We start from the raw sequence: 24,405 nt of genomic DNA, 5'->3' as shown, positions 1-24,405 counted from the left end.
ACAACTTACAGGAGCTGCTTGTCTCCTTCCTCCATGTGAGCCCCAGGGATCTAACTTTGGTCCTTGGACTTCACATGACACATTTACCAGCTGAGCCGTCTGTCTGCCCCACCCTTCCTTTCAATGCTTGTAAATTCTTTCTTCAGTAGTGGGGAGACCTGGCTCTCATTATCCTTCATGTCTGATTGCACAATACTGTGTGATACACACTAGTCGTCCTGGTGCCTGATCCTGTCCCTGCTACTTGAGCACATTGAATTATGCATCCACCGTTCCCACAAGAAAACACAGGTGGGGACACATGAGCATGTGCATGTGCGGACATACATACACACGTTGTCTCCACAGAAACGGAGAGAAAACACAAGAAGACACCTGGGCTCTCCTTATGCATAGTAAAGGCTGAGCAGAGCTGTGAAGCTAGAACTCTGTTCCCATAGCAACCTTGTCCCCTCTTTTTAACCTTTTACAGCATTTTCCATAAATGCTATTTTCAAAATTCTTCCTTCTTTCCTTCTTTCCTTTTTTCCTTCCTTCCTTCCTTCCTTCCTTCTCCCCCTTTGTTTTGGTTTTTGGAAACAGGGTTTTTTGATTGGCTCTGGCTTTCCTTTAACTTGCTCTGTACACTATGATGGCCTCAAACTCAGAGATCTTATTGCCTCTTCCTTTGGAGTGGATGAGGGACAAATGAATTGGCACAGTGCTATCATGACATAATTCCCTCCTAAGAAGCCAGTGAGTCTGAGAACATTGCATTTAACGAGATCAGTGTGAGGATGTGTGGGACCCACAGTGATGGCAACTGGGGTGATACTGAGCATCACTATGGTGTCCTCCTAAGGACCAGCATGGCTGGTACAGCTGACCCTTTGTATCTGCAGATTCCACCAACCACTGGTTCAATTTATAAAATCGTGTCTGTGCCAAACAAGTACAGACATTTCCCCTCATCGTTATTCCCAGAACAACACAGAGTAACACCTGTTTACATAGCGTTTACATTGCATTAGGCACTGTAAGCAGTTGAGAGATGGTTTAAAGTATATGGAGGATATGTGGGGTCATGGGCAACACTGCACCATTTTATACCACAGAGTGGAGGGTCTTCTAGTCTTCCATCAGCAGAGGTCCTCCCCCCAGCTGCCGTGGATGTCAAGGGACAGCTGTACACGGCTCACTTTGTTGTGGGTTCACTGAAGGAGGATGAGGAGGGGGAGGATAAAGAACACATTAAGACACACTTTTATAGACTTACCAAACTTTTCTGATGTTTCCTTATCTGGAAAATATTGACTTGTAAGATTTAATATCTTCAGAGAAACAAATTTGGGCAAAATAGTGACTAGGAAAGGGAAAATAAATTTAGTTAGTTCAGATACATTTCCTGTGACATGGAGGAATACTGTTGAAATAAGAGTATCTCAAAGTGATAAAGGTGACATGACATTCCGATTAATTACTATGACTAGGCACGGGGAACGTTTACATTGTAGACACAGATCACGTCACTGCTGGGAAAGTCTCACTGAAGTCAGTGCTGTCACGGTTTCTCTGACATCAGCTACATTTGAACTCTAGAGTATTTAATGACTTTGTACACAGGAGCACCTGAAGTCAACACTGTATAGTTCTTACCAAATGGCATGGTTTCAAAGCATCGTCCAGTAAACTCAATCTCTCTGAGTTTCTTGCAGGAAGCAAGCGCAGTCATGAGAGACTCAAAACTCGAAAAGAATGTATCTTTCAGACGGAAAACATGAAGATTTGGAGAGTTCTGAATCAATTTAACTGGAAAAGATGAAGGATTTTCAGAAATTAGAGAAGGTTACAAATTCCTATCCAAACTGGCCTCTCAATCCATAATCCCAGCCACACCAATTAAACAGGCAGTGACGCAGTGATCCAGTCTCAGGCCATGGTGGGCGTGTACTCAGCTTCTGCAGCTGACTGGAGAGCAGATGACCTGGGCAAGTTCCTGGTCCTCTCTGACTCAGTTTTCTAATCTCCATATTTCACCTTCAGCATCAGCACCCTGATGTCTCTGTGTTTGCACACTGCCCTGACACCATATGGATCTATGGGATGGAGGGCATCAGGCCTGGCAGCAAGTTCCTTTACCTTCCCAACCTGCAAAAACATTTTTTTTTGTTTCTTTTGTTTATTTTCAGATAAGGTCTCATATTGTCTCTCTGGTAGACTGGAAATAATTTGTAGAAATAAACTGGTTTTGATGTTGTGATAATCCTCCTGCCTCAGCTTCCTAAATTCTGGGACTACAGGCATGAACTACCATGCCTCACTCTGGTCCCATTTTTACATTTCTTCAGCACTCAGTGTTCAGGGTTTTTCAAATTAAGGATCTGATGGTGCCTGAGTCATTTGCCGAGTGAAATCGTCTAGAAAGATGGCTGTACAGCTGCCCACCAACAGGAGCCTGGGATGGAGGGAAATGGAGAAAAGGTCCAGGTGGCCCCATGTCAGATTTCCTTCTCCTCAGCAAGCAGATCTGCAAGAGCCACTAAAACAACAGCAAATGAAAAGAACCCCACAAACTGCTGTGGAGAAGAAGTGTGCTGGGAGTTTAAAGCTCAGGCCATGGACTCAAATCTTTTCTTTTGAGGAAGCATTTTCTCAGCTGGACAAACCTGAGCAGCCACTGATCTCAAATTCCCTGTTGAAAACCAGCAATAATCATTTTGCTTCTTCTCACACAGGGGGATGAGAGTGAGTTAGCATTTGTGAAGAGCTCAGGGCAGTCACAGTCCTGTCAAGAAATCAGGGTTACAAATGAATGTCTGCCCTCTTCCTGAGGAAGAGCGCTGTTCCTGCACCTTCCCACGGACTTGGTTCATGCTGTGTGGCCTACAGTTTTAACTACTGATGATTTAATGATTCTAACAAATATTAGCTAAGTAGTTTTTCCAGCTGAAATATGATCTGGGAGATCCAGGCACCATCCTTACCCAGTTTGGAGATGTCAGACTCTGTGGAAGTTTCGATGGATAACTTCTCCATGTGGTAGAGGTTTGGGAAATCTCCAGAGATGACTGAAAGCACATCTGGTTTGCCAGTTAGTCTCACAGAGAGTTCTTTCAGGTTTGGGAACTTGTCCAAGTTAGTGAAGAGTTGATCTGGAAAGCATCACACAATTCCCATCACTCAACAGCACCAAGTGGGAGTTCTCAACTGTACTTTGATTTTAAGATCATTTCATAAGAAAACTTCTCAGAGATTTTAACATTAAGAAGCACATCCATGAAGATCCTGCATCTGCTGGTCATAGAGGAATGCCTGTACTGCTCTCTAGACTCACAAAATAAGTAATAGAGCTCTCCAACCAACAGCGTGGAAACAACTTTTTTTGCACATCAAAAAAATACAATTGGAACTCAACATATATAAAAATGTAACTCAGAACCAGTGGTGATGATGTACCAGAAACCAGAGGCCTTGGACCAGACTCATAGCAATGAACATTCGCAAGTAAAGCTGATTGGACAAAGGATATAATGGTGATACTGTGGCTTCCAATTATACCAGGACAAATGAAGAAGTATTGGAGAGGTGGGAAAGATGGAGGAGCGAAGAGGTTTTTTTGGTGTTGTTTTGTTTTTCCCTTTTGGTTTTTTGTTTATCTCTGTAGTTTGTTTGTTTTGTTTTGGTTTGTGTTGTAAAATATTTGTTTAACTATGTAAAATTGTGTTGGATTTGTTTAACTATGTAAAGTTGTATTGCTAATTTACCTTGCCTGTGTAAGGCACCTGATTGGTCTAGTAAAAAGCTCAATGGCCAATAGAGAGGAAGGTTGTTTAGGCAGAATTTCCAGGCAGGGAGAGTAAATAGGAGGAGGAATTTAAGTTTGAGGAAGAAAGGAAAGGAGACAACTGGGAGGCACAAGGGGTCAGCCAGTCAGACACAGAGGAAACAGAAAAGTAAAACATACAACAGTGAAAGAAAGGTTAACAGCCCCAAGCAAAATGTAGACGAATAGAAACAGGTTAAATCAAGTTACAAGAGCTAGTGGAACAAGTCTAAGCTAAGCCCAAGCATTCATAATTAATAAGTCTCTGTGTCATTCATTATTTGGGAGCTGGTTGGTGACCCAAAAAAATTCTAACTACAGGTTTGTTTTGAGGGCAGGCAAATGGTAGGACTGGGAGGTAAGCAAGTTGAGGCACATATTGCGAAATTCCCAAAGATCCAATAAAGAATTTATGTTTAAAAGAAAGAAAGAAAAAGGATGATACAGAGCAAAGCATACTTGAGCATAGAGCAGACTGCTGATGATCAGAGCTTTGCTACTAACAACTGCAAACTTTACAAATCAAACATTGATGGTGGTATAAAAACTCAGAAATGAGCTGACGGAGAGATAAGTCAAGTCTAGGAGCTGAGAAGATGGCTCAGTAATCAACAGCTCTTGCTTTGCAGAGGACCCCAGTGAGGTTCCCAGCACCCGCATTAGGCAGCACACAACCCAACACAACAGCCTGTAACCAAAGCTCCAAAGGATCTGCCATTCTCTTCTGGCCTCTGAGGTACCCACAAATACATGCACACACACACACACACACACACACACAAATGAAATAAACATTTTTAAAAAAATCATTAAAAAGTCTATTAAAAAATCAAACATTGCTTAGAGCTACCTTTCTAATGCTGCAATCCTTTAATACAGTTCCACATGTTGTGCTGACTTCAAACCATAAAATAATTTTGTTGCTACTTCCTAACTGAAATTTTGCTGCTGTTATGGACCATAATGCAAATATCGGATATGTCTGATGATTTTAGGTGACCGACCCTTGTGAAAGGGTCATTCATCCCCTCTGAGGGATCATGTGACACACAGGTTTACCACTGTCGTCATCTTGGAAGACCTTAATATTTACTTGTATAAAAAAGCTCTGCAGAGCTAAACCCCCGCCTCCTTCAAGCAGCCAGGGTGCAGACGATTCTCCATCGTCATCTTAAACACAGGTCATCAATTACGGATAACAAGCAATCCAAACTCCCTTATTAACAACCTTGGGAGAGGAAATACTGAGGGTAATGCTTTCCTAGTTTTGTCAGAGTGACTTCAAACCCATTCTATGATTCAGGGCCTTTCACTGATTTATACACTGCCCCGAACAGTGAAAGTGTTTAGATCTCTTCCCTCAAGACACATTTATGACCTTGTGCCTGAGAAGTTTCATTCATCTAAAACTCAGAACGAGAAAACACGGTGTCAACCAGAATGGTTATGTGGCACTCAGCGTTACCTGGTAACTGGTTTGTCCCTGAGACCTCAAGAGTCTGCAGGGCAGGCAGGGTAAGAAGCAGCTCCTGTTCTGCTGCACTGAGCTCCAGTCCACACATGGAGCACTTGGTGACAGAGGACTTATGCAGCTCCAGAGCAGGGCGGATGCTTTCAAGAAAGCCACTGCTGTGGTCCAAACGGAGTTCGATATTCTGTGATGCTGAGAAGACTTCCATTAGGACGTGGAGCAGTGCTTGGTCTGCGGGACCCATGTTGGCCACTGCAACTTCCAGCCTAGGGATCTTGTACTGCTTGGGTGACAGTTTCCAATAGCCGGCACTGATGTTGGGTGGATGCAGGGGTTGGCTGTTTATAAAATTCTGAACATTATCTTCATTTTCAGCTAAATTTTTCTCCCATTCCTTCATATGTTGAAAGGCAGGAGCATAGTCCTCATCTATCGTTGGTGGCTGTAACGATTCAAAACATTTTTCCATAACAGAGGAACTGAAGACTCTTGGTGGCATTTTCTTTCCACGTATGGAGACTTTTACACTCCTCAACAGTAGCAGGCTCTCTGGGTGGTCCCCAAAGTACTGGAAATTCAGGACTTTCAGAGACAGTATTCTCCCCCGAAGAAACTGCGAAATAATTGGAGAACATGCAGGGACCGTGTTGCTTTCATAAGCAAAGTTTAGAACAACGCTCAGCAGATGTTCTGAGATGACTGAAGAAAAAGCTTCAGGAGATACTTGCCACATTTCTTTAATTAGCTTCATCATCTGGAAAGTTTCTGGATGAAGCTTCCCATAATCATCATTTTCAGACATGTTCTCCAGTGACTCTTTGTCATCCACCAACTGAAGCAAGTGAGACACAACCATGGGCGCTGCCTTTGATGAAGGGTGGCTGGAGACATAGTTCAAAAACTTCTCGTAGGCACCCATTGCCTTCAAGGGTGAGTTAATCTGTCTCAAATAATCAAGTCCCAGATCTTGGTCTTCCTTTCTTTCTGAACTCAGGAGTTCAGTCAGCCTCCTGGCAGCAAGAAATTCTTGGAACAAAGGACTTAAGAACCGATAGACGGGGCTCAGTCTCTGGGCGGTGAATTTGCTCATCAGGCAGGTGGTCAGATCTTCATCTTCACCGACTCCTGCTTCTGTGAGGTCCTCACTACTGAACTCAAAGCAAGATGAGAAAAGCCCTCTCAAGGCCAGCTGACCACACGAGGACACAGTGGCCCTGAGAGGCTCAGGTGTAGCCTTGTGCTGTAAGGAAAGGTATTTCATATAGGACTTGAAAACTGCCACATCGTCAAAGGTCTGGTCAAAAGGATTTTGAAACCAGTCAGTGCAGACTGCGGCCACAAAGAGGGGGGTTTTGTGAATTCCCTGCAAATCTTTACTCCTTCCTAAGTAAACCATAAACTTTTCCACACGGGTTATATCATGTGAGAAGACCTTCCGTAGTATAGAGACAATATTATAGAAGGGAAACTCTTTGATCTCTAGGATTGTATCTAGGTATGGGCGGATGGCCCTGGCCCTGTTTGTATGGACAGCGATCAATAGGCAGGTTTGTGACAAGTAGTTTTTTGTAATCAGTGTTTGTATGGCTCGGGGCAGTGAGTCCATCCCACGGTAGTCATCCAACAGGAACAGCACCTGGTGCCTTAGCTGCTGGATGCTGCTGCTCAGGCACACTTCACTAATGCATCCTCCTGCCTCAAGAAGTTGGGCACTGATGATGTCGGCCAGCCCCTGGTCTGGTCTGGTGGACCTCAGGGAGATGTAGAAGACCAGCTGGAACCTGTTCAGCAGGGGACAGCATCCTGATGCCCAGAGGAAAGCTGTTTTCTTCAGGAAGGCTGTCTTCCCACTGCCGGTCTCGCCCTCCACACACATGACAGAGCTGAGGTTGGTGAAGACCTCAGGAAGCATCATGGCCTCTTGCACTGGCCTGCTGATGTGCTTTGAGACGATGGACAGATCACAGCCAAGCAAGTGGTCAGTGCCTAGGCTGGAACACACCTCTGGCAAATCCATGTGGCGGAAAGTGGCTTTGGTGTAGACTCCTCTCAGCTGCTCACTCAGACTCTTTGCCTCTTGAAACCACTGGGCTTCCCTCTGAGGCAGGTCTGTGGACAGGAGGGAAGCACCACTGGATGGACAATCACTTCCCTGGGCTTCACTTGGAGCATCATCTGTGGAGGGAAGCAGGGAGACCCCGTAGGAGATGCAGTCAAATCTCTCAATGCTAAAGCTGTGGTTTCTGTTACATTGTTCTGCCTTTTGCTAGGGACAGATTAGGACTTTCCTCCAATGTCCATGATCTCCCTTTGGATCCTCTCAGACCTTTCCATAGCATCAGGTAGCGAGGTCATGTGTCCTAGTGTTCTCTTTGACCTGGGGACATAGATATGATGTGTGCTTATCAAGAATACTCTGCCATTCCAAGTTCCCATTGCAGATCTCAGGAAACCGGCTTGCTGCACGAGGCCTTTAACCCTGCCTGGTTGGGACCTGACACAAGGACTGCTGTCATTAGTCCTTAATCTCAAGATGTCACAGGAGTGCTGACACTCTCTCCTTCACAGTACTCTCCGTGTCTGTGCTCTCCTCTCTAGCAGCTCCCTGGACAATCACAAATGCACTTTCCTTTCCAATCCCTAGGTACAAACACACACAATCCCATGTTGCTTTCAAGTGCTCACCGGCCACGGTAGAGTGAACTGCCGCTGGGTCCTCATGATTGCTTTCACCTGTGCTGTCCTAAGAACGAGAATCCTTTATTAAGTCAAAACTGGGTCTTATATCAAGATTGGATATTATGTTATCACTGATATTAGAATCTATCAACCAAATTGATAATACAATCAATCTTAATCCAACATCTTGTAAACATAGCCTACACTCAGTGCTGACTGAAGGAAGAGTGCTTCAGATGTGAAAGAGTAAATCTCACACATCTGCAAGGGTGTGTTCCTAGATGGTGCATGCATGGGATATACATCCTCTCTATGGGTGAGTGCTATGGGGGTAATCAAAATGGTAGCATCTAGAACAAGAATGGTCCCGCTAAAATCATTAAGTATTGCCTGTATCCTTGTCATTAGTACCTATGTGTTTCATATCAATGCTGGGATGCCGGAAGGTTATCACACACACACACACACACACACACACACACACACACACACACACACATTTTTGTGGGGTTTTCTTTTGTATTTAGAGAGTCTCATGTAGTATAGGCGGTTCTGGAATTCCATACGTAGCCCAGGGTAGCACTGGACTCTTCACCCTCCTTCCTTAGTTTCCCAACCCTGGTATTATAATCATGTGCCTCCCACACTCCAGGCTTCATTGTCCTTTTTTTTTCAGGGATTCCAAACATGCCCCTCCATTCTCAGTTTTGTTCAGTGTTGAAGACTGTGTGTGTGTGTGTGTGTTGGTGAACATCTAACAACTGAGCTACATCCCCTGCATTTGTAGTACCATTTTCAAATTTCCAAATATAAGATCTTCATTACGTGAACCCAAAATAGCTCTGCTGATGTGTTTTCCTTTACTCTTCTTCTGTTATTTTGTTGGTGTTTGTTTTGTTTTTTGAAGTGGTGTCGTATACTATTGTCCAGGCTGATGTTCAATGCCTGACAATTCTCCTGCCTCAGATCCCAGATTGCTGTATTACAGACCTGCACCACCATACCCAGCTCTGTTCTCTTTCTGTGGGATGAGAAACCGCATTCTCATTATGACAAGGTGAGGTGGTTTGTGTCAGCAATGAATTGACAGTGAGACTGTGTCAGAGAAACATCTAGGGTCACGCCATCATCTGACTTCATGGTTTTGCTGAGCATTTGAATGTGTTAAAGAAACATGTTGGAGACCACGGATACAGCTCACAGACAGATTCCTTGCCTAGCTCACATAAGACCTTGGGTTTGCTCTCTTGAACTGCAGTAAAGAACAAAAGTTAAATAGGAATGGTGGCACACAATTGTAATTCCAACATTTGGAAGGTTGAGGCAGGAGGATCATAAGTTCACAGCCAGTCTGGGATTTGAACACAGTAAGTTCAAAGTCAGCATAGGTTACACAGTAAGAACTTGTCCCAAACATAATTGCAACCAAACAAAATAAAACTTGCCTTGCGAATCCCAATAGAAGAAGTCAAGCCCAATGATTACGGGGGGCAGTTAGTCTGGATGTTAAAAGAAGTAAGAATTTCTAACAGAATTTCAACAACAGACTTCTCATAGGAAAGGGGTTGGTTGTGAGTTTCACGAAGCTAGCTAGTGTGTCCCTTGTCCATCCGAAGTTCCTGTGTGCACTCATCACTTGCTAGTGCTTATTAGATAGCTGTAGAATTTATTTAATTGTAATACATTTACACTTGGCAATTGCTCATCAAGACAGTGTTCAATTACGGCATCATAATCTGCCGATTCTGAGTAGGGGCGGGGTCTATTACCATGGTTTCCGGAAGTGCACAGTGGCTCTGAAGGGCTGGACTCACTTCTGCAGAGGACTTCAGGTTTTGGAGAAAGACACAGCTAAACAGAGGAGATAAAAGTCATAAAATTGTTCCATGCAAGTAAGCATTTGTATTGGGTTTTTAAGAAACATGAAGATCTGTGGTCAAGAATGAAGTAGAAAACTAACATTTTCAGTGATTCTGTCAGTGTTGGGTCATATGAAACATTCACACTATGGCTTACAGTAACATGATGAAAGTGGTTTGTAAAATAATGGTCCAAGATTACTTTACAGGGAATGTGTTGGGATGAGGACATAATTAATGCCTGTCCATAAAACCAGTTAAAATGAGCTTAAAGAATAAAAAGCAGTAACCCAGCACTGTGGGAGTAGAGACATGAGAATCACTGGGGCTTGCTGGATGCTAGCTTAGCTCAGGTTCAGTGAGAGACCCTGTCTCAGGGGAACAAGATGGGGCTTAAAGAAGAGGATGCTCGCAAAGGATGATAGCACACCTTTATTCCAGCACTCCAGAGGCAGAGACAAGCAGATCTCTGAATTTAAGATGAGCCTGGTCTACAGAGTGAGTTCCAGGACAGTCAGGGCTACACAGAGAACTCTGCCTCAAAAAAAAAATAGGGGTTGGGGTATTCCATGACTTCCCTTAGTCTCTATGTTAGTACATACAACGCACATACTTGCACATACTCATAAACTCACGTTAACAGCACAAAAAAATAAAAATAAATAGAAAATTTAAAGAGTAAATTCTATAATTCACAAAAAGGACAACAAATGACAGAAAGTTATCTAAACAAAATATGCAATTTAGAGTTTAGATAACCATTTATTACTGTATCAGCTCTTGTCAAGCTGTCAAAACAACCCCGCAAGATTCAAGTCTACCAACTACACGAAATTCATGATAAGTATAAAAATGTAGATCTCACACAACTAAACACATTTTTTTTTTACGTTTACTGCCCAGGGCTTGGAGATGGTACAGCTGGCACATGCTTTCTAGACAACCATGGGGACCTGGGTTCAGATCTCCAGCACCTATGTAAAAGCTAGGTATTGAGGAGAATGCCTTTAATATTAGAGCTGGAGATGGGGGGACAGGAAGATCTCAGGGGTTAGAAGCCAGTCTAATTTGCAGGCTTCAGGTTTATGAGAAACCCTTTTTCACAAAGTAAGTTGGACTGAACTGGATGCTAAGCCCCACTGCTGAATACACAATAGACTTTGATTTCAGGAGAGAGGAAAATCAAGCGGAATTTATTTAATGTTTCCTCCCTGTTGCTTCCCTCCTATAGCACGGAAAGAGGCTTTGCAGTCGGTTGGGGTAGAAAGGCCACCAATGGTATCACCCATTAGCAAACCCTGCATGCGATAACATCATCATGCTGGGCATGGTGATTCTAATGGTGAATGTGATGTGAAGGTTGAGGGGCAAGCAACCGGTTTTGGTTTGGATTTGAGCCTGTTTCCCAGGAGAGAATCCATGCTGGCACTCTCAGCCTGGTCAAGCTGGGTGTGGTGGTGCACACCTGTGATCTCAGCTCTTGGGTGGCACAGAAAGGCAGATCTCTGGGAGCTACAGGCCAGACTGATCTACATAGCAAGTTCAGGCCTGCTAGGGCTACCTAGGGAACCCTATCTCAAAAAGATAAAGGAAACAAAAACCTAAACTAAACCTGGCCCAAAACACAAGGTCCAGGAAGTTACTAAAGACTTAGTGTGTCTGTGGGGGGAAATGGGTGGGGTTACCAATGCTGTCTGGTTAAATCAAATTTTCTTCTAAATATTTATGTTCATATATACGATGAGTGTGGCTTTCAGCCTTAACTAGGTAAGCTTTTCTCTGCAGTGCTGATGTGGGATTCCCCTCTATAGGCTGTGAATATGTTTTATGACCATTGGTTAATAAGAATCTGCTTTGGCCTATGACAGGGCAGAATAGAGCTAGGCAAGAAAACTAAACTGAATACAGAGAGAAAAAAGGCAGAGTCTGCAGATGCCATGTATCTGCCAAAGAACTAACATGCCAACACCAGTAAACTAAAGCCTAGTGGCAATACAGGGATTATAGAAATGGGTTAATGTAAGATAGAAGAGCTAGCTAGGAATATACCTAAGCCATTGGCCCCAAAGCTAGAGCATAAAAACTAAAAAAGGCCAGTGAAAGAAACACAGTTTGACCCTTAAACCAGAGCCAACTCTGTCCCAGACTAACTGAACACAAAACTAAGTAATGTCTGAGTTGGAAAACCAACCAATTCCTGAGCAGGAAACCAACCGGTCCCTGAAAACAAAATCTAGCACCTGACCCTGAACCCCCAGCTAGTCAAAGAAATACATCCTGGATCTGAAACCTGAGCCAGTGGAAAAAACACTTTAGCCCTGAACCCAGAACCAAAGAAACACACCCTGACTCTAAAACTAGGGTCAAAGAAACACACTTCGACCCTAGAACCAGAGTTAATGAAACAAATATGTCTTAGCCCTGAAAATAGAGTCAAATGGCTAACAAAAGCACCAGCAAAGAAACACGGTTTGGTCCTGAAGCCAGAAGCAACACTGCCCCTGCCCAACTAAACCAATCAATCCCTGAACGGAAAAATTAATGAATCCCTGAGCAGAAAAATCTTCTCCCTGGGAAAACTCCACCCTAAGAAGCCCTATATAAGCCCCTCTGCAAGTTCATTTGTTGGTTGTCCCTTTCCACCCTGGCAGAGGCATCCACCCTCCTGGACTCCTCCTTCCCTAATAAATCTCTTAAAAGAGTTTGGGTGAAGATCTTTTGCTGGTGCTGAGCAGAAGAAGCTTTGCTGAGATGTCCCTTTAGGGAGCTGAGCAGAAAAAGAGGAACCTTGCTGAGACCTTCCCTTGGGTGGGGGAGGGGGCTGAGCAGAAAAAAACATAACAAAACAAACAAACAAACAAACATAAAACCATAAGAAACATTTACATCTGCTGGGAAACTCCCTTAGGAGTGGAGGCAGGAAAAGTAACTTGTTGTCAGAGCCAGAGGAGATTGCTACATTTCTGCAGGGGGTTCCCTATAGCAGAGCAAAGCAGAGGTAACATCTTGGGCCAGAGCAGAGCAGAGCAGAGGAAATGGATGGTTCTGTTCAGATGTTCCCTAAGGGGAACAGAGTAGAGCTCAGTTGTACTGGCTTTCTTGTGGAGAGGAGCATGATTGCCACACCCTGCAGGGAGACCATACCCCACCACACTCCAGCTTCAGGTATAGCCTGACTTCCCGACAAGCCAGGATTCCTTTCCCTCCAGAGCTGTCCCTTCACAGTTTCAGGTATAGCCTGACTTTCCAATGAATCAGGGTACTTCTCCCTCCATATATCTCCCTATAACACTTGAAACCAAAACTCTCTTGACAGTCTAGAACATGTTCTAAATACAATTAGATTGCCTCCCAATTTACCATCACAGGGATTAAAAAGAAGGTCCCTATGTTCCCAACAATTTACTACATTCTACATCAAAAGAAAAAAGAAAAAATTGGGGCCTGGAAAAAGTGGCTCACTGCAAGAACATTAGCTCTCATGCAGAGAGGATCAGGTTTGGTTTCCAACACCCATATCAGATAGATCACAACCTCCAGCAATTCTAATTCTAGGGGATCCAATGCCCTCTTTTGACCTCTGTGCATGCAAGTAGTGCACAGATAAACATGCAGGCAAAACACCCATGCACATAAAGGCAACTATTTTAAAAATAAGTAAAAGAAAAAGGGGAACGTTTTGAGCAGCTTCTAATTTCAAAATTAGATAGAAATATTCCATTTATTTACTTGTTTAAGTTGAGGATAGGTCTTGTTACATAGCCCTGGATTGGTCCCAAACATATGATTTTAGAAGGAAGCAGACTATGGGGAACAAGAGGGAGATAAGAGGGTAATTGGAGGATGATGGTGAGCATGATTGTAATACACTGTATGGATATGTAAAAGTCAAAATGTATGTATATGAAAATGTCCTTTTATATAATTAACATATGCTAATAATCTATTTTAAAATATTTTAAAGAATTTTAGATATTATTCCTATTCAATTTAAAGGCTAAATAATTGTTTGAAACTTTACACTTAAGTTGGGCAAGTGGTGGTGCATGCCTTTAATCCCAGCACTTAGGAGGCAGAGGCAGACAGATCTCTGTGAGTATGAGGGCAGCCTGATATACAGAGTGAGTTCCAGGACAGCTAGGGCTGCACAGAGAAACCTGTCTTAAAAAACTCAAACTAAAAACAAACAAACAAACAAACAAAAAAACAACTTTTGAAAAGAAAAAAAGAAAGAAATACCACCCGTGGTGCTAGAATATAGGTCCTTAGGGACAAACAAGTCAGGCCCCAGCTAGGGGAGAGGAAGAGATAAGGGGGAGGAGGGGGCCTGTTGTCCTGTGACAGGATATGAGTCAGGGTATTTACAGCCGGCCATTGGGTCTCCAGCTAGGGAGGGAGGAAGAGATAAGAAAAACAGAAAGCCCACAGGCAACCCCCTCCTTGGTATTTAGGTGAAAGGTCAAGAATTTGCCACTCAGCCCGCTCTTAGCCTTATTTGAATTGACCAATGGAATGAATCCCCGTAACCACGCTTTTCGCTTCTGTACCCGCGCTTTTGCTCTCCTATAAGAACCCCTCACCCCAACCTGGAGGCGTGCAAGTCTTCCGAGAGACCTTGTCGCCCCAGGTACCTGTGTATTCGAATAAACCTCTTGCTGTTTGCATCCGTAAGTGTGGTTTCGTCTGATTCGTGGGTCCGGGGCCTCTCTCGAAAGGAAGACATCCCTCGGGGGTCTTTCACTTTACATTTAAAAGTTAAATAATGAGACTTAAATTTTTTCTAATGCGAAAACAATTTAGAGTAATTTTAGGTATACACTCAATGCACACAGGACACAACTGTGAAACTGAACAGAGACTGCAGAGACAACACTGTGACAGATTTTCATGCCTTCAAAATGATACCATAGCAAAAAATTTTTATTTCTCAATTACAAGTGCTAGATTTTTAAAATAGATTGATTTTACACAATTCATATATTAATGAAATATTTAATATAATTTAATACAATTATATTTAATATAAAACAAAGCTATTTTTTTCTTCCTTCAGCTTTCTGAGCCTAGGATTCCAAGTGTCTGCCTCTGTGTGCAGAGATACTTTTCAGTCTGTACATATTGATATTTATCTCTGAAAAGTCTAATTACTTAGTGAAAACAACAAATTTTGTTTGCAATCAAATATTTCCAGAGTCTTTTTATGTGTGGAAAAGAAATAAAAATAAGCTTGAAGATTGACAGAAAAGGAGACAAGAGTAGCTCAATAGCGAAGGGATTGCCTAGTGTGCCCACATCATTGGTTCCATCCCCAGTACTGGGAAAAGAAAACAACTTGGAAAATTCTAGACAATAGCAATAGAAAATCCTAAAGGATTATAGAAGGAGACGAATAGGAAAACTAGTTTGCAATCAAAACAACCAGAAAAGTGGGGAATTGTCAGACACGGTGGTACCTCTCTGTAGTGCCATCACTTGGGAAGCTGAGGCAGGAGGATCTTGGGTTCCAGTCCTACTCTGCTAGACAGCATTTCTATGATAGTCTGGGTACATAGAGAGATCCTGTCTTTAGAAGTGTGTATATGGACACAGCCAAAACCAATATCTAACTATGATGAGAAAAAACCTAGACTGGGAGGGTGTCATGGGAGGAAAGAGATGAAGATCTGAGTGTGAACCCTCCACAACAGGAACCAGAGGAGTGTCCAGAGACTATCTGCAGGAAAATCATAAACAAGGAGGGAATTCAAGGTCAATAGAATTCATCTTGCTCACTTGGGAAAAAACTTGGTGTGCTCTTCTAATGGGTTGTCACCTTCTTCCCATTTACACATGCATCCTCCACAGGAAAAACACCGGACAGTGTCTTTTTTGCCTAGAACAAGGAAATATGGTCAGTTCACCAGCACATACACCTGTCAACTCTCAAGCACATAGCTTCAGATTTCGCTAGTGAAATCCTACTTGCATCTCCAAATGGATTGTGTGGCAAAGTCATGCACAGGTCACCAGGGCAAAGCTCACACAGGACTTTGGTTCTCCAGTGGGTGGTCAGCAACAGTCACTGAATGCTCCTGAGTATCATGTGCTTTGATGAACACCCTCTCCCAAATCAGCCATCCTGAAAGATTTGCCATCAGAATCTGGAGCAGAAGCTCCAAGAGAGCCAAGATTTCTGTCTGATTTGGACACTAGTGACTTTCAAAGACATGGACAATCAATAAGTATTTGTTTAATGAATTAGTCAGAAAGAATATACTTGTAGCTGGGGATAAGTAGAAGAACAAATGTAAAAGCCTCTATGCAATCTAGACTATGAAGAGTCACTTGTCTCTTTTCACATTATTGGGCTGTGTGATAAAGCTTTTGTACACTGTAAAGATTTGTCACTCATATTGGTTTAATAAAATGCTGATTTGCCAGTAGCCAGGCAGGAAATATAGGTGAGACAACCAGACTAAGAGAATTCTGGGAAGAGGGAAAGCAGAGATGCAGTCATCAATCAGATGCAGAGGAAACAAGATGAGAATCCCTTACTGAGAAAAGGTACCAAGCCACATGATTAAACATAAATAAGAATTATGGGTTAATTTAATAGGTAGGAGGTAGTTAGTAACAAGCCTGAGTAATAAACCAAACCATTTATAACTAATATAAGCCTCTGTATGTTTTTTGGGACTGAATTGTTATGCGACAGGCAGGACAAAAACTTTCATCTATAAATGGTGCCCAAAGTGGGGCAAGAATTTCCACATAAAGCCAGAGAAAGCTTAACAAAAAGAATTCTAGACAGACAAGAACAGAGTCAAGCACAGCTTCTCAGTAACTATCTTTTCTCTAGTAGGCTCTGTTTGCTAGAGAAGTGTGACTCCTTTAAAAGAGGCTTCCTGACTCAGCTTTAGTACCAATCACCTTGCAGCTCTTTTAAGAGGCCCTGCCACTAAACAATTCAACGGTGTTGATGAGCAGGCAGCATGCTTCTTGGTGGTGGCAGGGACCTACAGAGTTGTGGCAACAAACGTGGCTCCTGCCAGTACCTCCATCATGAAGCTAGACTCTCAGAAAGCTAAGGAATGGGGTGGAACCTAAAGAAGGAAAAACAGCTATCCACAAACAATCACCAAGCAAAGTAAAATCTGACTGATGACACCAGTTTAATTTGTAAAATCTCACTACCTGAACATGCATACCTCCTCATTTCTCAGTACAAGGGCAGTCCCAACTCAAAAAGCATAGCTGGCTTTGGAGTTGGCCTGTGATTCTCTCCTTCTCTCAATCCAAGCATGTTGTTAAAAGAAAAACTCAGTTTCTGTCTCATATCAGGAGAGACACCTGGTGTGGGACAGAAAAAAAAATCTAGGGACTACATTTATCAAAACTCTGCTTTCACAAATTCTCTGTTGTGCTTCTTTGAATACATGTCTCTCTAAATTTAAAATTCAAACTTTCCATTTTGATATGAATAATGATTAAATTTTCCACAGTGGACAATAAATTTTCCTACAGTAATCTCTGAAGTCTCCAGGATAAAGATGGGGCCTTACAATAATGATGCCACTTGGTTCATATAGTGTCATTCAGCTGATAGCACCACTGAAAGATCGGCTTTGGACCACAAACTGCTCAGAATAATTTTGAGATGGCCAGCTGAGATGATCCTGCCTCACGGACTACTCCAGCCAGGATTGAGGCTAGCCCTGCACTTTCCCATCACACATAGACTGGACCAAAAAAATGATACAACTACCTCTCCCAGGACTTGACAATTAACCCAAATTTTTCTTTTCAGTATCTGCTAAAGATGCCATCACCCTCAGACAGCAGGAAGTAAATTTAAGAATACGATGCCCACATTCCCAAGAGGTGGGGTAGAAGCTCTTTGCTCATTCAATGGATTATGGACATTTGTCATTGTTTAGGGTGGTTGGTTATAAGTTATTATTGGTAGTGGTCAGGAAAAAAACTAGACAAAGGAAATTATATTCAAGGTCCTTGTTTTGAAAAGATAAAAAGGGATTATATATGGGAGCCCACTTGTGATTCAGTTTCCATCTAGAGTCATTTGTGACTTAAAAGTCATCTGAGTTCAAGCTTTCCTGCTCAGCCTGCTCCAGTATCCTTGAGAGCTGTAAGAAAATTCTGATTAAGCCCATGGGAAAAAATATTTTGCCAATGAGAAAAGAAAACACTATCAAGTAGAAAGAACACTGTTGATGCCAAACCTTAGGGCACATCCAGATAAAAGAAACTGCTTGCTCAAAGACAGGAATGGTCTGTGGTTAGATCCTGACAGGCTGTGCTCTGCTTTGTTCTGTTTTTGTTTTTAAGCAGGCTCTGAAATAAACTCGGGGTTGTCCAGAGTAAACTGGAAGTCCCCTGAATCTATCCTAGGTCTTCTGTCTCAGTCTTTAGCCTCAGTGCCCCCTTTCAGGAGTCCTGGCTGACTTTCTTGGAGCAGGTTTTGACAGATATAAATAGGATAGGATAAAAGGATAGATTATTGAGAATACTCCAAAAGAAAAAAGGGAGGAGATAGATATGATAAAATAAAAAGGTAGATTATTGAATCTACTTTTAAAAAACTACTTCTGGTTTTAAATATTTTACATTAGATTGGACTATGGCATATTATATACAAATTTTGTATATTGATACAAATTTGAGATTAATTTTGTTAAAACATACTTTACATATGTTTCTAATCTTGTTAAAAGTTTTGTACCTAAACAGCCCATCAACAATGTAAGAAAATTTTCAGTCTTTGAAAGTTATTATTATGAATTCTTTCAGATAATAAGGAAATGTAGGTTAGTAATTAATTACCTAATATAACTGAACTTGTAGTCACATTTGGTATGTTTTCAAGGTCAAACAAAGATATTTTTAGATACATAGGTCATCTTCAAACACTTCAAAGATCTCCAGAATATGACACTTAAGATGTTTTAATAACATAGGCTCTTTATTTTTTTTTTTTTTAATGAAAATGAGTCATGTCTGTTCCTGGCAGCACCAATCTACTTCAGAGAAGATAATGGGTATCGAAGAAACTCCACATGGAGGTTACTTTCTTCGTGGCAAAAGTAAACCACTGGGTAAGATTATTGCCAGCATGACATCTGTGAGACTTGAGGAAGGCAGGCAAGGAGAGACGAAGGGTTAAGACCATGTGGCAAGATCAGCTGTGCCAGTGGAATATGGGTGTTAGCGGAAGCAGTGGAGAGGCCACAAGTTCAGAGGCTGAGCTACAGAAAACTGAAGGTCCATGGGCTCCCAAAGAGATCTATGACAAATGTAGAATCATAGAGGGAGATACAAGAGCAGGATTAGAGAAAGTGATAGACACAAAACACTGACTAAGGTGCTGGAGATGCTCAGCACTAGGGCACTTCCGGCTCTTGCAGAGGAGTCAAGTTTGGTTCCAGCAGCCACATGATGGCTCACAGCCACTTGTAACTCCAGTTCCAGAGGACCCAACAATCTGTCTTCCTCTGAAGGCACCACACAGGCATGTGGCACACATACACGCAGGCAATCACTCATACACATAAACCTGAAAATAAAGAAAAACAAAGCTGGCTCACCTGTGTAGAAAAGGCCTGCTCTGACCAGAGCTTCAACAGCCACAGGTGATTCATGGGGCCAGTCCTTAAAAGTGTCCAGCCTTAGCTCTTCATTAGCGAAGACACTGTCATTGCTGTAAGCTTGGGAAAACAGATGCAGGTGAGCACAACTGGACTGATCGCAAAGTTCAGGTTAGCGGTGTGTGTAGCTGGAATGACCTGATGTGCTGTGCTTGTGTCAGAATAAAGGGGGGAGGTTAGGAAAGCACAAGGAAGAAAAGATCCAAGAGTGAGCATCAGAGCTGCTGGAGCAGAGTGGTGAAGGCTGGGGCATTCTGTCCACTCTATTCCTGTCTGCGTGTGACCCATGTGCCAAAATGTAACTTAAGACGGTCTCTTGGTCGTCTAGCATCAGGACACGACAAAAGCGAGAGGAGACTCCTGTTTCCAGAGTCAGAGTCAGGCTCTGAGAAAGGCAATTTCCCCTGGGGCTCCTGAAAAACGGTCATTGTGTGGGCTTGCTCTTTGAGACGACCACACTGCGGGTCTCCACTAGACTTTCTGCCTCATCCTGGCCTCTGGACCGTTACATGTCTTCTCCTTAGTCTTAAATGTCGTAGGGTTAAATGTCTTCTCCATGCTGTGAGGATTTTGAAATTAATTTTCCCTTAACTTGGTTCTGACAAGTTTCTCAAGATGAAAGCTTGCCTGTGTTTACACTTAATCCTAGGATTAGGGTTTTGTTATTGATTTTGCTGCTTTGCATACTTCATTGGGGAAGCACATCCCACTTAGATTTAATAAAGGAAAAGATCTTTACAGTTTAGAAACCTTTTATTTTACTTTTGATTTCTACTACTAAGACACAGGTCATAGGGAGTAGGTCCCACTGCTTTCTTAGTGCCCACACCGTGGGGTCTCTGGTTGGAGCAGGTTGACATTTCAGATTTTCTTTAGCTTCCTTCTTTATCTGATTGTTTCCTTCCCTATATCAGGAAGCTAACTGAGGACTTACAGTTCTCTGTGTGTTCATGTGTGTGCCGGTACATGTGCATGTACGGTTCACACTGTGAAAGTCAGAGGACAACCTTCCCTAGTTTTCCCTCGTTAGAGAGGGTTTGTCATTCCCTGGCTAGGTTGTCTAACCCCAGAATTTCAAGTGTTTCTCTTTACCAGCCCTGGGATTACAAATGCACAACAGTGACACCTGGCTTTTGTTACATGGGTTCTAGAGACAGAACACAAATCCTTTTGTTTGCATGGAAAGCATTCGGCACTCATTGCTCTGGCCTTTCTCCTTATAGTTCTTAATGTTCACAATACTCAGTAAATTTCTTCCCAGTAATCATAACCTTAAGTTGCTTGTTTAACAGCAACAAGAGCATGCTGGGTAACACTGTAGACAACTCCAGTTTTGCTATGGCAACTTTCATGAGCAGGTCTCTTTTTGAACAGCCCATTCCCTGTGTCTACCATTTCACCATTCTTGTAGGCTCTTGCATATGTGGCCAAAGGAACAGCTCTGCCTTTCAAAGGTCTAGAAACAAACATTGGCTGCCTTTATTTTCCCTTTGAGTTTGACATTTTAGCATGATACTGGACAATGAAGGTTCCACCTAGAGGATGTTGTGGGGTGTGTGTGTGTGTGTGTGTGTGTGTGTGTGTGTGTGTGTGTTTGTGTGTGTGTGTGTGTGTGTGCGTGCATGCACATGTGTGCACGTTTCCTACACTTATGTATCTGTACCACATGTGTGCCTGGGACCTCAGGTGACCAGAAGAGGCTGTAAGATGCCCTTGAGATGGAGATATAGACTGTTGTAATTTGCTACCGTGTAGGTGCTTTGGACCGAACCTGAGTTCTCTGTAAGAACAGCAAATTCTCTGAACAGCTGAGACATCTTCTGCTCTATGTTTATGGGGGCAGGGAGCACCAGTTTTGCTATGTTAAGCTAAACTATCCTTCAACTTATGATACTTTTGTCTCAGTATTCTTACTTCTGGGATTTCACACATGGACCTCTATACTTGGCACTAACCTTGGAATGTATTCCTCTCAGTTTTGTGAATCAGGACGCCATATAGCCTATACTGGCCTCTAACTCAATATCATAGTCAAGCCTGGACTTGAGCTCCTCTCTCCCCTTCCAAGAGCAGGGATCACAGGACTGAGCAGCCACACTCAGTTGACCATAGAATTCTTGCTGTATTGTGATTGTTTCCATCCTGTCCACTGCTGCTGTCCCCATGTCCCTGAATTTGCTGGGACTGAACTCAGAGCATGTCCTAACTGCTATACAGATGCTCTATAACTGAGCTAAAACCCTAACACTAGCTTTTGTTTTCTTTGTGTGAGGGAGTGGAAACAAAGGACCTTGCTCATGGTAGCCAAGTGACTAATGTCCTCAGATCTGTCACCTCATCTCAATGTGAGTATTTCTCAGTTTCCTAACAGTACACTGGGCTATTTAAGAATGCTTTTGGGGACTGTGGTTGTAGTTCAGTTTGCAGAGTGTCCTCTCAGCATTCAGGAAGACCTTGGTGGGTTCCCTCCTCAGCACCCAAGAAGCTCTGTCTCAGCACTCAACAGGAAGAGGTCAAAGGTCAAGATTCGTTTGAGTTTAAGAGTAGTCTGGGATAGGAAACATTCTGAAAATGCTTCCAAAACATTTTATCCAAGATTTTAGTTGTTTGAAGGGAAGCATCACTTATGGCATGGACCATACTGTATTTAGCTATGGTTACCTACAATAAACACTAAGCTACTCAGCGGTAGCTTGCCTCTAAACCTGAACCTTTTAATTAATTCCTGGACCCCTCCTGTTTGAAGGAGAGAACCAACTCCTGTAAATTTTTGTCTTATTTTTGCACCTTCACACATGGGACCCACTAAGTAAGTAACTGAACATAATTTTTTAAAAAATTTACTTTTAAAGATTTATTTATTTTTATTTTGATGTAGGTGTTTTGTCTGCATGGTTGACTGCACCACATGTGTGCTGTGCCCATGGAGGTCAGAGGAGGGCATTGGAGTCTCTGTAACTGGACTGACAGAGTTGTGAGCTGCCATATGGGTGCTGAGAACCAAACCCAAGTCCTTTATGAGAGCAGCAAGTGAGCTTGAGTCCACAACCATCTCTCCCACCCATAAAGTAAAAGCAAAAACCAATCCAGTCATTCCATAATAGAAAAATCACTAATGAAAGGAATTGTTATAGTAAGTTAATAAGGATTGGAGAGATGGCTCAGTGGTATATAACACTTACTGCTCTTCCAGAGGACCCACGTTCAATTCCCAGTACCCACATCAGGCTGTTCACAAGTGCATGGAACTCCAGCCCCAAGGGATCTGACATTCTTGTCTGGCTTCCAGAATCACCTACATACTTGTGGCACATACCCCCGGACATGGGGAAGGGAGGCACAAAAAAGGAAAGAAACAAGCAAAGCATTTTGAATGTGCCTGAGGTTTTACCTGACACCATAGGTAATTCTTTTCTGACCCAGGAATTCAGAAAATGTTCTCCCTGAGGGAAAGAAATTCAGGTTACTGACTGATTTATTTATAAAATATACATCTGTCTGTGAGCTGCAACTGAAGGACTCCCCCACTAAAGCGACGTTTCATTAGAGCAGCAGAAGTGTTGGCAAAGCAGACCTTTAGTTTGATTTCTATTGATCTCAGGAATTTTATGCAGTACAGACCATCAGCAATGTTTACCTGTGCAAATGGGTGATGTAGGAGGGTCATCTGTCTATGTGTTACTTTCATTCGTTAATAAAGAAAACTGGTTGGCCTGATAAGTCAGAAGATAGGTAGGTGGGGAAGACAGAACAGAATTCTGGGAGAAAGAAAGCAGAGTCAGAGAGCCGCCCACCATGAAGCTGCTAGGTCAGACATGCTGAATCTTTCCGGGTAAGCCACGAACTCGTGGTGACATACAGATTACTAGAAATGGGTTAAACCAATATGTAAGAGCTAGCCAATAAGAGGTTATAACCAATGGGTCAGGCAGTGTTTAAATGAATACAGTTTCTGTGTGATTATTTTGGGTAAAGCTAGCTGGGAGCCAGGCCACAAACCGCTGCTTCATCTACTACAAATGGGAGCTTTCTTGGGGTCACTCTTACCAGACATGAAGCTCAGCAACAGAACTGCAGTCACACACACACACACAGATGCATTTGACTCAGGGAGAACTGAGCCACGGGAAGGAAGTTCACCTCAGAAGGACCTTTCCAATTGAGCAACTCTCCCTCCGAGAAAACTGGACCCAGACTTTCAGCCCTGCTCTCTGCAGACACAGCCTCTGAGTCATCAGCCATTACATTCTCCTTTGGCTTCTGTTTGAGTTAAGTTTCCCACCGCTTACCACTAGGAGGAAGTCCTTACTAATTTAGACCCTAGACAACCAGGGGCAGGAGCCAGCTCTGAGAGCCCTGCTGTCACCAGGTACTAGGACAGAAGACTGGGTCGGGCGTCCAGACAGAAGCAGCAGAAGGAAGCGAGGGCAGCGGGCTCAGTCAGTGGGGGATGAAGGAGGCAGCTGAAGCCACCCAAAGTTGCCTGAGAAACCACATATACATGGTTTCCAGCTGAGCAAGACAAGATTTTTTTTTGTCTCCACTCTGCAGATGAGATGCAGGAGCTTGAATCCATGAAAAAAATAAAACTCCTCAATGAATCCACACCAGTGGAAAGAGTTTGCTGCTGTGAATTACCGTAACATGGACAAATCCCTCGTAGCTTTTAATATACTGGGCAATTTCCTCCGAGGATTTCTTACTTCGAAGAAATTCACACCTATATTTAAAAACATAATTAAAATTATCTCAATACTATGATGAAAATTTTCTGTATTACAATAAATATTTGCTAAAATCCTATCAAATTATTGAATTTGATCTTTTAATAAAACTGCCAATTTTTTTCCTGAAAGCTTCCTCATGAGGATTAACGTCATGCTGTTAGAAATATTTAAATCATATACTGATAAGATACATCACTATTTAAAATAAAACCTGTGCCAGTTAGTC

General features: G+C 42.7%; 1 protein-coding gene across 3 annotated transcripts in view; it reads right to left on the bottom strand.

Annotated features, from left to right (window-relative positions):
- LOC125399076 (baculoviral IAP repeat-containing protein 1a-like) overlaps nucleotides 1–24,405 on the bottom strand; it is a 41,631-nt gene that overhangs the window by 5,480 nt on the left and 11,746 nt on the right. For all 3 annotated transcript variants that reach the window (XM_087896839.1, XM_087896838.1, XM_087896840.1), the window contains exons 4-13: nucleotides 24,091–24,172; nucleotides 22,844–22,895; nucleotides 19,393–19,512; nucleotides 15,584–15,683; nucleotides 9,722–9,803; nucleotides 7,959–8,016; nucleotides 5,268–7,448; nucleotides 2,964–3,131; nucleotides 1,636–1,788; nucleotides 1,256–1,342 (exon numbers count right to left, since the gene is read on the bottom strand). In XM_087896839.1, the coding sequence (XP_087752965.1) occupies nucleotides 1,256–1,342; nucleotides 1,636–1,788; nucleotides 2,964–3,131; nucleotides 5,268–7,448; nucleotides 7,959–8,016; nucleotides 9,722–9,803; nucleotides 15,584–15,683; nucleotides 19,393–19,512; nucleotides 22,844–22,895; nucleotides 24,091–24,172 (3,083 nt within the window). The remainder of the gene's footprint in view (nucleotides 1–1,255; nucleotides 1,343–1,635; nucleotides 1,789–2,963; nucleotides 3,132–5,267; nucleotides 7,449–7,958; nucleotides 8,017–9,721; nucleotides 9,804–15,583; nucleotides 15,684–19,392; nucleotides 19,513–22,843; nucleotides 22,896–24,090; nucleotides 24,173–24,405) is intronic.

Source organism: Myodes glareolus, chromosome 15, assembly GCF_982192425.1.
Source record: "Myodes glareolus chromosome 15, mMyoGla1.1, whole genome shotgun sequence".
Taxonomy (NCBI): Eukaryota; Metazoa; Chordata; class Mammalia; order Rodentia; family Cricetidae; genus Myodes; species Myodes glareolus.
Note: the sequence above shows the minus strand (reverse complement) of the source record. Positions and strands in the feature narration are given on the sequence as shown.